The following is a 13,543-nucleotide window of genomic DNA, read 5'->3' on the forward strand; positions in this document are numbered from 1 at the left end:
ATCAAAACGTGGATTTGAGCAGAAATGGTAAAAAACTCTGCAGAAATCTGGTTTATTTTTACATCCAAACACATTTTCAAGTTTAAACCAATTAAAACACTCCTCTGGTGTGGAAGTGGGACAATCTAAAAATGACAGAAACTCCACTTTTCTACATAATCTTTCAAATATAAACTAAAAATGTGGTCAAAGATAAATAAAAGCTCTTTTTGAGTTGACTTATGTAGTTTTGTTCTGCTCAGGTGGATTTAATCTACAGTAAACTTTCACTGGTCTGTGATCAGTGCCAGGCTGCTCTCCTGCCCAGGACGCGGCTGGTGATTCTCTGAAAGACAGAAAACAAGCGTTCCTCTTTCACAAAGCTGCCTTTCGGCTCCTTTTGAGCTCAGTCGGATTCATTTGGTGGACTTTGTGAATGAGAAAAGCTGTTTTTGTTGTACCTTGTTGTAGAGTTGAGCGTTCAGCCGGTAAGATCGATACTCTGCTTTTCGCCTTTCCTCCTCTCTCCTCCTCTGCACCTCTGGCAGAGTCTCGTAGATCCTGGAGAGGAGGCGAAACAAAGCCTTTATATTAACTTTACATGTTGTTATATCCTGTGAGCGAAACCTTTCTGCAACATCAGTGTCAGCAGCACCAGATTTACTTTCACCTGATGATGTACCTGAACACTGAATTCATCTTCTGGAGCTGGAAATGTTCAGGATGTCGTTAGTTCCTAGAACATTTATTACGTATGATGGGGGCTTACTGTTTGGATCTCTGTATCATCTCCTTCCTGGGAACAGCCCTCCTGAGCAGAGCCGGGCCTTCACAAAGAAAAAACAGTGGCTATAAGTAACTAATAGAGGCCAGTTTGTAAAACCTTCAGTCCTCTTTACGATGCAGAAACTGATTTAAGGAAAAGTCTGGATGCATGAACCATGCAGCTGTGGGCAGAGCGTTCAGCCTCCTGCTCTTTCCTGTCCAGTACCTGCAGACTTCGGCAGCCTCCCGGCTCCTCCAGTCCGGATGAAGAGCTCGTCTCTGTCTCTGCTGAAGACTTCCTGTAGCTTCCTCTCCTCCGCCTGCTGAGCCAGACGCTCCACCCTCCGCCTGGACTGAGAGATGAACTGTGGGCGATGCATCTGCAGAGCCTCCTGCAGGATCCAAGAGGAGCGTTAACGGATTCAAAGCACAAACGATCTGACGATGGGGACGTTCACGTCTTAGATCAGAATGGACGCCCAGCACTTTAACTTAAAGGCCCTGAAGGTATTTCCTCATTCTGTGAGGTTATTAAAGCTGCAACTAAAGATTATTTTCACTGCTGATTAATCTGCAGATTATTTTCTCAATTAATTGATTCGTTGTTTGGTCAAAAAACTTCAATCAGTGCTTCCCGAAGCCCAAAATGACGTCCTCAAATGTCCTTTCATCCACAACTGGGAAGCTGGAATCAGAGAATTTGGACTTTTTTACCTTAAAAATTGACTCAAACTGATCAATTGCTTATAAAATTATTTGCCAATCAATTTAATAGTTGACTAATCGATTAATCATTGCAGCTCCAGATGTTATTCTACATGAACACACCATCTTCTCGAGGTATGCATTGTGTTTTCTGCGCTGAGTCTCTCCTGAACGAATCGGCTGCAGCCTGTTCACTGATGTTTTTAAAGCAGAATAAAAACCAACCTGCAGAGAGATGCGTTCCAGACCAGCAGGCATCACTTTGGTTCTTGGTTCTAGATCAGGTTTGGGACAATGTGGAACACTGTGCCGCTGGTTTCCGCCCTCATGAACTTGTCTCTGTCTGAGCGGTTCTCTCCATGCGCTGACTCTGCTGTACGGTTCAAACCAGGCGGTGCTCGGCCTCCACCCCAACTCCTCCTCCTCCTCCGACCGGTTCTCCTTCCTCGCCTCTGACCTCAGGTCGTCAGCAGAGATGAACCATGAAACACCTGGAGAGGACCAGGTGTAAACAAGGCTTCACTTTGCGTAGAACAAAGATGCTGCTCACAGACCAGCAGAGGTACAACAACGCCTCCGAGCAGACGCCTCCTCTGCAGCCTGACGTACCTTCAGGGACGCTCTTCGACAGGCTCCTCCTGTTCTCTCTCTGTTTGTGCACCCCCTGAGTCTTAGAGGGGCTCCTCTGCCCTCCTCTTCCTCTCTCTGCGCTGGATGAGGAAGATGAGATCCTGGAAGTTCTGGCTTCAGCAGGTGAAGGGAACGTGGTTCCGACATCTCTGGTGTGACGTCGAGTCCCATTAGTGACGAGCTCCAGATCACCTGAGGACAGAGAGAAGAACCGTGTGGTGTTGTGGTTTAATGTGTGTCTTTTTTTAAAGTGGCTGATCTTTACTGCGGAAACGGAGCGAATCATCTGGCAAAAGTTAACAGCGACACATGATGTTTGGTATTATAGACGCTCCACTTTTACAAGGGCATCGAGGACATGACTCCGTTAGTATCCGAGATGTTTTCAGACAGAATTTCTCTCAAAGTGTTTCGTATCTTCAAAAGCTCTTTCCAAAAATCACTCACAAAACTCATCTTATATTTCTGTTTAGTAACTCTCCATTGCTGACTGAGGAAACAGTAACTCAGCGACTCACCGTGCAGACACTGATGAAAACACTAAATAACCAAAAGTTAAAAAACGTACAAAATAACCTCAGCAAAGACCGACCTGCCTGGATGCCTTTGCTGACCATTTTAACAGCCTTCTTGGCTGCCAGAGTCCTGGAGGGGCCGTGGTGTGATGGGAGGGTGCAAGTGCTGGTTGAGGATGCAGAATCAGCAGCAACCTGAGGACCGAGAGATTACAGCTGCTCAGTGCCTCTAAGGATAAGTTACTGTATCTGTTATATATCAGTCTTTCTCACAGAAAACACTTTGACATGTCAAAGCAGGAGAAGCTCGGGCGTAAACAAATTAATGTTGGCTGAATTCCATTCAGCTGCTTCAGTTTCAGGGTGTTGGTATCGTGCATGCTGGCTCAGTCGTGGTTTTTACTGAGACACTGAAGAGAGAGTCATGAGTAACCTTTTCCTGCTGCGACACGTCAGAGTATCTGCTGTGAAACGCAGATTTTTGTGGATTTATCCCAAATTCCACAGTCAGATATGAAATTCAAAGACTTCTTGTTCGACTGTTCTTGCCAAATTCTGCTAAATTCATCAGTGTTTTCTCAAACAGCGCTGATGTTTGGACAGAGAATGATGTGCTGAAACATCTTGTTGCTGTATTTTAAGTAAAAAGGATTTCAAAGACTCTTTGTTTAAAGTTTGATCTTTTAAGCTTCCTTTTCTTTTCCTCAAATCTGCACGCTTTGAAGGGTGCTGACGGATAGAGAGAGCTGTGTTTACTGCTCTGGCACATAAATATGATCACCCTCACGTGTAATTAAATGAGCTTTATGATGTGCTTACTGTGGATCCGTCGGTGCCGGTGGTCTCTGATAGTCGTCCTCCTCTCCTCTGTTCCCTCCCGTCTTTCTGCCTGTTGATGGTGTCGTACAGTTTGCTGAGGCCGGAGCTGGTTTTCAGGTGCTGGACTCTGTGGGCGCCGAAGGCTCGGACCAGCCGTGCCGTGTCCACGGTGGACATGGAGCCAGACGTGGTGGACGTGGTCTCAGACTCGTCTCTGTCTGCAGGACAGCGGTGGGAGGAGTCGAGAGAGAAGCTGGAGGTGAAGGAGTCCTCGTCTGTAGGCTGAGAAGCGTCCTCCACCTGAAGCCTCTGAGTCCAGGCCTGACGAGGGGTTGGAGGTTCGCCTTCAACCTTTCTCCCTCCTCTGACGTTCCACTCCACCTCTCCAGCCTCAGTTCCTACGCTCCTCTTCGCTGCTCCGATGTGTTTCTGTCTTTGCCTCTTTGCAGCTTCTCCTCCCCTCCTTCCCTCTCGGTCACAACATGCGTCTGACGCATTTGTTCCTCTCGTGCTGTGAATAAGACGCGACAGGCGCTCCAGCCGCTCCAGCAGCGATGCCTCTCGGTCGCTGGTCGGTCGGGACTCCTCCAGGCTCCGCTGATCGCAGAACCTCTGCCACAGCTGGTCCAGAGTGCTGCTCCTCTGCTGGGCAGCAGGGCGAGGGAGGTCCCTCCCGTCCTGGTCTCGCTCTGCGTGAAGGACAGAGCCTCGGTCCAGGTGATGGCTCGCCTTCTCGTAGTCCATTTCCAGGTGAACTGGCTGAGATCTCTCCCGGCTGGACTCTGGCTGATCATGACTGAGGAACTGCACTGGACTGGTCCCCTGGTCCCTGGTGGAGGCTTCCTGGTTGCTTGATAAAGGCACTCTGGTAAAGGCAACTGACACCTGAGAGGACGGCGTCGGAGTCTGAGTCACCTTTGTTTGTGAGGGTCTACCTATGAGGAGAGAGACAACAGGTGTTAAGATTTAATTTGCATTAGACTTCTTCTACACAACATATTAATCATCCAGTGCCCACTGAGTAGTTTTATACTTCTTGTCACAGCAGAAGAAACTGAGGAGGTACTGATGGCGTTCAGCTCACCTCTGCGTCCGGGCTCGTCTATGTTGAAGGCGGCCATCTTCAGCCTCCTGCTGTAGATTCCCTCTGTGTGTCTGATGGTGACTCCCCGGTCCAGACCCGGGTCTTGGTGGCCGAGGACCTCGCTGCTGAAGCGTGGGGGCACGGCGTCGTCCGAGCCTGGTCAGGATTGAAAGGTGGCTCGTTACCTCATGACGAGTGAGAAAGTTAAACCGCTGCTGGATAAGTGACCAAAGCCTTCATTTTCAGCCTGTAGCCAACAGAAGACGTTCAAAGACGTGGAGTCTACAGCCCCCTGTCAGTCTCTCTGCTGGGGCCCCAGCCCTGCCTTTGTCTCACTCTGCCCCCGAACATGAATAATGAATGCACTGCCTGGTGTGTGTTACAATGGACCAGCTGCTGCTCACAGCCTCATACGGGCACAGGGGAAATGAGAGCAGAGCCTCCTCATCTGTCGCACATCCAACCGACTATTCAAATCTCTGGATTTGATAAATTCATGCATTTTTTCATTTAACTTTTTTTGCGATGTTTGCGTTTAGTGAGTTGCAAGATAGAAAAGCTGTCTAGTATTTACCATTTAAACACAGTTTTCAAAGGAAAACACACGCACAATTCAAACAGCTTTAACCTTTTCACTCCTCCCTTTTGGTTTCATGTCATGTGACCTGAATTCTCATCTCTGTAAAAAATATAAAAAGACTTCATGAGAGACACTGCAGTACCTTTTCATTTGGATTTATCCACGTGTGGTCGATCCATGCCTTTTCTTATCTATAGATATTTTTGGTTTTTCTTCAATGCACCCTAACTACAAATATGAGAAATGTATTAGTCACTCCCTGCCGGTCAGTCAGTCCAGCCTTACACTCTACTCCTCTATCAGCCTACACAAGCCTCATGTTTTGGCTGGAAGACCCACACATTATAAACCTTTGCCATCATCTGTCCTTTGAAAACATGAGATTTCCACAGTCAGAGAAGAACAAACGTGCGTCCTGCTCAGAGTTTAAGGCAGAAATCGTGCAGTGGCTCTGGTGTTGAGTGTACCTGTGTGGGAGCTTTCCATGGTGGTGTCAGACAGGTCGGTGGAGGAGAAGTCAGCTTCTGTTTGAGGGACGTAGAAGAGCTCCTCGCTGCCACGAGGTTTATAAGGCAGAAGAACAGGCACTGCTGTAAGAGGAAAGGTGGGAAGGAAGGAACACAGACAGTTTGGAATAAAGACATTTGGACATTCACATTCACTTATTATAGAATTTTGCCAAGAATGCACCATCAGCTCCTACAGGGAAGGGTGGAGTTTTATTTTCCAGTTAAACTTTATTATAAAAAAAGTTAAACTAACATGAGATAAGTTTTTAAATACACTTCCTAACAAGCCTACCTGGTGACTCAGTGGTTAAGGGTCTCTGTGACACCAACACTCTGTGAGATGGAGTAAAAGGTTGTGTGGAGATGGAAGCCATCTTCCCCTGAGGCAGAGTGGGTTTGAACAGGGTGGAGGTGTTGGCTCTTTCAGGTCCCCGCTGTCTTACTGGCTCTCTGTTGTCGTACCACTCTGGTGGACTGGACAACCCGACGCCTTCGTCTGGACTGCTGGCAGCAGAAGACGAGTGTCTGAGGGGGACAAATTCCTTACGTGGCAGCCTCGTAACAGCATCAGCGTGACTGGAGTGGACAGCGGGGGCCAAGCTGTGATCGGTGGCTTTGGGGGACAGAGTGAGGTGGACATGTGAGACGTGACCCGTCCTGGCTGGAGAGTCAGCCTCAGGACCAGCATCAGAAACAGAGCTGTCTCGGCCGGATAACTCGTCCTCTCGCCTGAAAGACGGAGCGCTGTCCTCTTTAGCATTCACCTCCTCTCCATCTACACCCAGAGAGGGTGGAGGAGGGTCTTCACACAGGCCTCCTACAGTGTCCTGCCTCTTCTGATCCCCTGGTGCTGACTGAGGAGTCGGGTTTTGGTTTGTGGTGTTCAGACTGCTGCTCGGCTCAAACACAGAATGTGGGTCTGGGGTGGTCTTATCTTCCTCATCCACGGTGGGGGGAAGCTGCCTGTTAGCTTTAGGGTGCTCCACTGCTCCAGTGGAGAGCTCTTTCAGGTGGAGCGGCTCTGGTGCTGGACTGAGAAGAGGTGCAGGCGATGTGGAGGGAGAGGGCGAGGTGGAGCGCCTGCGGGTGGCGATGGTGATAGACGTGAGGGCCCGTGGGTTTGTCCTCGGGAGGGTTACCCCTTCTCTGGCAGCGATCTCACGTATCTGAGCCTCCAGATCTGGACGAGGAGGGTTCTGAAGCTGCACTCCGGAGTCACAGTGATCTGTGCTGAGGCTCTGCAGAAGCTGGGATGACTGGTTGTTAGCATCAGCCACAGCGGTGAATGTATGTGCCTGCTGAGCTGAGTCCTGCCCCCTCAGGGCTCTAACACTGGACCCTGCACTGCTCTCTGTATCTGTGCTCCCCTGACTCTGAAAGAAAAGCAAAAAAACACGAGGTCTGTGCCAAACTGAAACCAAGTAAGGTCTTAATGTTACTCTGTGAATTCATTCACCACAAAGACTCACAGAAATTGCATGCATGGCAGAATTTCACTGAAAACATAACTGGGAACAGTTGAAATCATTTTTTTCCAAATGTCTAACATGCATTTGTTGACACACCATGTCTGCAACACACCAGTTACCTCAAGCATGAGACCTGGACTGTCCAGAGTTTGGAGGGAGGACATCAGAATGACAACAAAACATTATTTTTTCACAGTTTTCATGATTTAAAGGGGAAATGTGTGACAAAATAAAAAACACGGTTAATTTAAAGTATTTTAAATGTAGCATCATATTTGGTTTACCTTCAGAGGGTTTTTTAACAGCAGCTCTCTCTTGATCTCTTCAATCCGCTCTCTGTCTTCTTTGTCCAACTCCAGGGGCTCACACTGCTGTCCCGACAGCTTCATCTTAATCCATTCTGCAACACAGAAACGATGAAGCTCATGTAGATGACAGTTTATTTGTGCAAGATTGTCGAAGTATAACAAGAGACTACGAGGAAGTGACTTCTGCTGCAGGACGTGAAAAGTTTCTTTGACTGTTTCCACCATGAACATTTATGACACAAGGCTGGAGTGTAGAAGATGTGAATCCTCTTACCTCTGGCTTTGTTCTCCTCTTGGTCAGTGATGCTGGGTGTACTGGACACCATGGTGGCTGGAGACTCACTCTGCAGTAACTTGGCCACTCTGACTGCCAGCGAGCTGTCACTGCTCCCATCACTCATCACTCCCTGATCTGTGTCCTCGGGTATGGGCGAGGAGGAACTGCTCTGTACGTGACCTTCCAGAGTCGTCTGTTTTGCCTCCTCTGTGGCACCTGCCTTGTCTGTAGGAGTAGACATGAGCTGTTGTGTGCTCAAAGCTGGCGACGGCTTGATGACTGGTGGCTGTGGTGGGACTTTGTTGTCGGGGGGAGCAGCACTGCAGCCCTCAGGCTCTGCCCGCCGGGCTGACTGGGAGAGGACATGGGACGACCCTGGACCTCTACTGACAGTGCTATCTTGTGGCCTTCTGTATGCACCTGTGGTTGGCGCAGTGATAAGGGGATGTGTGGATGCATAATTGGGTTGCCTTGATGAAGTCGTGCTCTCTCGACCAACAGAGCTTTCTCTAAGTTTCTCTGAGGTTAGCATGGAGTCGGACGAGGACCTGGCCCATAGCGGGGAGGACCGAGTTCTGGCATCTGCAGTAGTGGAGGAGGTGGAGAATGAGGAGTCCTGGAGTCTGTTGGTTTCCTTCCGCAGCGAAAGGAATATGTCCTCATTAGAGAGCAGACGAGGTGCTGTGGAAGACAGCGAGGACGCTGCAGAAGACCCAGCCGATACCATGTTGTCCGCCTGGGAGAGCAACTTGCGAATCTCCAACAGGGCCTTGGAGCTGACAAAAGAAACTTCTGCACTTTGCTCCATACTGTGCCTTGTTTTCAAGGGCGACTCCAGCTCTCTGTCCCCGCCTCTCGCCTCGGTAGCTAACGAGAGGTCAGAGTCAAACCTGTCTCCTTGCTGGATGGTATTCTGGCTGCTGGTTAAGCTGCTGTCCCTTGGCTGCTGCAGGGTGGTCTGCAGTGTGGAGGGATAAGAGTCTTCATCCAGATGGGAGGACGGTGGCAGTTCGCTTTCACTCTGGATAGCTTCTCTATCTGATGGGGGAGAAGGCCGCCTGGTCCGCTCTGGGATAGATGCAGATGGACCAAGACTGTCCAGGCTGAAGGGTATGGATATACTGGAGTCCACTGACAGGATGCTGGATCTGGAAAACTCTCCTTTATGTGGACTGTCACCTGAAAATGAAAATAGCTTTTTAACTTCTTTTCTTCTTCAAAAAGGAAAAAACAATATAATAATATCAATTCTTGTACTTTCTGTATATGGTCTATGATGAACTACAGGCAATGACATTCAGATACTGTATATAAATGAATCTTCTGCTCTTCAAGGGTTAAATTTTCTGTTTAGAGTGTGATTTTAGAGGTACCTTCAGATGGTTGGGTGCTCTTGGTCGGGGTTCCAACAGATCCTTTAATTGTACAGAGATCAGTGGGAGAGAATTCAGGCTCTCTGATTGGCCCTCTGGGTACAAACGGAGTTAAGATTGTTGAGGGAGACTGGTCAATCCCCAGGTTATGAAGATACAACTGCAAGAAAAATAAACATAACATATCAGAATTAGGAGTACAGGTCTACATCTATATAGCTGCAATAGCAACAACACATTTTCCAGTTCTAAACATATTCTAAATTATATTTTAAAGAATTTCTATGCTTGTTTCTATATGGTTTTCAGCTTTTTCAAATACCGGAATTCGTTCTTCGATGTTGAGCTGCCCTCTGGGCAGAGGTGGTGGTGTTGCTGATAGTTTTGAAGTCCAGTACGGGGCGTAGTTATCCACCTCCAGGCTGACAGCAGAGGAAGCTCCAACAGAAGTTCCTAATTTGATTCCACTGTTGTAACTATCTTGGGAGCTTGAGAGCGTCAGATCTTGGTCGACTGACACGTCACTGAACTGACCGAGGCTCAGGAGAGGCAAAGGCTGAGATGTGGCACTTGGCTGATGAACATCATCTTGAGTCTGACTCTTCTCTTTTTCTGCACGTCTCTCTGTCTGCTGATCTTTCTTAACCGACATGATAACAGTGCTAAGAGAGGAATGGGACTGTGACCTGCCGACGGGTGAGGCAGAGGGTCTTGCTGCAGAGCCAGTGTTATCTTTGTCACTGGGAGAGCTGCCCACCGCCTCCCCTCTTCTTGAAGACGAGGCAGGGGGAGCCGTGGAGGAGCTCTGTGAGACATTCTGACTGGCAGCACTTGAAACAGGAGGCTGCTGTAAACTCCTCGCTTGCTGACTCAGGACGCGATTCAGGGTGTCAGATATTGCGTCATAAGCTTTCTTTTTTGGAGAGATGCCAGAAAATCCTTGCAGTGCCAAGCTATCAAACAGAGATGCCTTCCCCGTCTGGTTTGCCCTCCAAGCATCTACTTTCTGCATGTAGTTGAGACTTGGGAGAGACTGGACCTTTGCAGAGGTCGCTTCCTCTTGGCACTGATTCGATGGGTCTGGGCGGTGGACATCTGCCACAGGAACAGCTGGCTGTGGAGAGATCTCTGCGTTTGACTCATATGACTTCTCTTTATTGGATTCTATGGCAGAAAGTTGCCCTAATTTAGCCTTGACACTGGATTTGGGTGGGGCCTTAAAAACACCTGGAGTGGACTGAGACTGTGGAAGGAAACTCAGGTAGGACCCATCAATCCCTGTTTGGTTCCCTGAGGACCAGAGGTCTTGTTCTCTATGACCCCGTTCGACACCGACTGAAAACGGACCCGTCCATGGCACGCCACCCAGATCTGTTCTGGTGACACTTGGCTTGCCTTCGTTTCTCTCTGTGGGATTTGGTGTGAGAGACTGAGCAGGTGGTGTTAGACTCCGCTGTTGGTTTTTAGACTCAGCTTCACAGCCGCTGCGCCGCTCTACCTCAGACAGCAGCTCTCTGCGTAATACTTCACTACTGTCATCGGGTTGAGTGCTGCGGAGCCCCATAGTGATGTTAGAGACCTCAGATGACAACGTTCGCGACTGGTCAGGCTGTAAATCTCTATCAGGTGGTTGTATCTGCTGCTGAAGAGAAGCTTCACCTGGAGGATGTTCTCTTCTAACTGTGCTTTGGTCAATGTCTGATTTGCAAGCTTGACTGCTTTTAGGCTCTTTGGAAAAAGATGCAGCGATCTTCACAGAGGTCTCAGATGCAGAAGAAACAGCACTACTGCTGCTGCTTGGCATGCCAACATCTTTCTGAAGGAGCTCCAGAAGATGCTGGGCAGGAATTTCCTTACTCAGAAAGAACGCCTCATCTTCAGCAGCCTCTCCCACTGGCTTGTCTGCGGGGTCACTTACAGTCTCTGAGTCATTCTCTCTGCTAACTGTATCATCTTTGCGTGGTACTCCCTGTCCGTCCGTGGTGGCATTCAGTGACGGGTGAATAGATTCCTTTTGTCTGCCTTTGTCCCCTGGGGACAAACTGTACTGGGACAGAGAGCAGCAGCTGTTTGATCCTTCTTCAGACAGGATGGTTGCCTGGGCCAAAGGGTGCTGGGACAGCGAACCACGCTCAGAGGCCTGAGTGTTGTGATCCTGGGGTGGAAAGTGAAACCTCTCTGATGCCATGGACAAGTCAGGGTATGCCCTTTGAAAAGTAAATAAATATAATGAAAAACATTCAAGTAGCATTTTGTAGAAAGCCATGCCCACAGGATCAACAATTGACTTTTGACTGATTATGTTTTACCTTAAAGGGGCAAATTCAAAGTCACTCTGTTGGAATAAAGACGATTCAGTGAACATGCGCTCCACTCCAGAGTTCACAGGCAGCAAGGGAAGAGATGGAGACAGGTTACTATCCTGAAACTCTGATGACACAGAAAATGCTGAATGTTATCCACAGGGACTGTAAACAGAACTTACAAACAAAGTAAAGATCCTACAAACTTTATGTGTGCAAACCATCACTACATTCAACTTCACATTATCATGAGATCCAATGTAATAAATTATCAACTAGACAGCTTGAAATGTGATTTTCCATGCCTACACAGATATGAGACAAATGTATATTTCAAATACATACGTACCACTAAGTATAGTTTATATTCTGAGCCAAAACAACAGATTTCCAGTAACATGTTGTACTTCTGTATCACCTAGTCTTACTCAACATTATGACAAAAAAGAGAAGAGTGTGAAACTCATTGTTTTACTCAGTGTACATACTTGACTGCACTGAGTGCCCCCACAGCTGTTGAAGCTCTGAGCCATCTGTATCCTGCCTGGCCTGTCTCTGGTCCTGAACGGCACAGCTATGACTCTGAGCTCCCAGTTGGTTTGTGGATGTTTGTCCAGCAGCCTGACTCACATCTTCATCCGCTGGCAACCAAGGAGACACTGCTGCCCTCTGTGAACCGAATCATCCAACAACTCACTGTTGCTGTCCTCTTGTGCCATTTAACTTTGCTGTGTCATCTACAGCATGGGAACATTGAACCGTTTCTTCGTAAAACAACAACAACAACTGCTGGTAAAAAGCTTGTAGCTGCTGAAGTTGAGATGAGTATAGTGCACAAACTGTTATCCATGGAAAATATTTAGCACCACCTCCACAACCTGCTGGTCAAACAGCAGAGCACCTTCAGCAAGAAACGTATTCAGCTCCTTTCTGACAAGGAACTACAGCAGTCATTCCTGCCAGCTGCTATCACTTTGCATAACGAGCATCCACTGTGTTTTGGACAGGTGGCTCCTCTATCACTAAAGCACATTTATTCACAATCACATCACAAAGTCCTTAGCATTTATTATGCAACCTCGCAACTCTAAATGAACATATAACAGATTTATCTCTGTCTTTACATATACAGTAGTCAAAGTACAGTCAAATACAATAATATCCAAGGACAATCATGCTCCCTGCAGCATATAACATTATCTTACACTACTAACGTAGAATATATTACTGGACACTATCTTTGTACAGTGCATGTTGTACATTAGAGTTAAATATTGGTCTAAAGTCGGTGTTTTTACTTTACTGTCTTTTCTTCTATAGTTCTAACATACTTCATTTGTTTTTGTGGTTTATGTGGCATAGCTGTTGTAACGACTACAATCACCTTTTGGGATTAATAACGTACTCTCCGTTCGCATAGGTTTACAATCTATCTCACAAATTACAAATAAAAAAACAATAATGCACAGCAGAGGCATTCTTGGGTCAAATGCAAATGACCAACATTTTTGTTTAACTACATTATATCATATATCACATTTCAATGAGTTGTCATGCATCGCGAAAAGTTAGCTATGGGCAACAAGTTAGTGATAGCTTGATGAGACACATGACGCTGTCTGTAACGCAAATCCGCATACGAATAGCTAACGTTAACTTGCAACTGATTAGCCGCAAAACATCCATGCTACGATTATTACTAATGGGTGAAACGCAATGTTTTGTCTGACAATGGCACAACGTTTAAAAGGAGTAAGGTTACTTTAGCCGTTTGTTACTCAGCTAACAACCTAGCAAAGCATTTAGCAGTTAGCTTACTACTGACAACAGCCATCGTTGGTTGAACTTTAACCAGATTTCCCGGGTAATAATTACGTAAAATCGTACAGAAGGACGACATCAATGTGGAACATAACATATTTTTCTGGCCGTAATTACCTCTGGAGGTTCCATGTTGACGTTGTTGTTGTCAGTCCGCCACAACGAGCGCGCTTCCGGAAGCTCGTATCCATGGAGCGTGCAGCGTTGCTAAGAAATGTGCGGAGAAAAACCCGGAAACTCGCGTGGGAGGGAAGAGGGCGCGAGAGGGTTTAGATTTGAACTGGAGCGCCAAAGATCGTATCTTAACAAGAGATCTCCCTCGCTTGCGTTAAAAAGACTACAATTCTCTCCGTTTAAAAACAGTGTTTCTGTTGTCTGTGTAAAATTTCACCCAATATTGCTATAT

At 47.3% G+C, this 13,543-nt stretch overlaps 2 protein-coding genes across 2 annotated transcripts in view; one reads left to right on the forward strand and one right to left on the reverse strand.

Moving 5' to 3' along the window:
• The window catches only part of dctn1b (dynactin 1b), a 186,280-nt gene that overhangs the window by 29,213 nt on the left and 143,524 nt on the right, over positions 1–13,543 (forward strand). The gene's annotated exons all lie outside the window — the stretch shown is intronic.
• alms1 (ALMS1 centrosome and basal body associated protein) lies at positions 27–13,331 on the reverse strand. Its single transcript, XM_070978453.1, has 18 exons — positions 13,255–13,331; positions 11,805–11,985; positions 11,323–11,443; positions 9,336–11,220; positions 9,014–9,173; positions 7,638–8,819; positions 7,340–7,455; positions 5,879–6,959; positions 5,545–5,667; positions 4,498–4,653; positions 3,414–4,348; positions 2,672–2,789; positions 2,059–2,271; positions 1,675–1,940; positions 971–1,136; positions 749–806; positions 441–540; positions 27–325 (listed from the first exon to the last, which is right to left on the reverse strand). The coding sequence occupies exons 1-18, from the start codon at positions 13,267–13,269 to the stop codon at positions 281–283; spliced, it is 6,921 nt and encodes a 2,306-aa protein (XP_070834554.1). The 5' UTR covers positions 13,270–13,331; the 3' UTR covers positions 27–280.

The sequence above is a fragment of the Chaetodon trifascialis genome, chromosome 14 (assembly GCF_039877785.1).
Source record: "Chaetodon trifascialis isolate fChaTrf1 chromosome 14, fChaTrf1.hap1, whole genome shotgun sequence".
Taxonomy (NCBI): Eukaryota; Metazoa; Chordata; class Actinopteri; order Chaetodontiformes; family Chaetodontidae; genus Chaetodon; species Chaetodon trifascialis.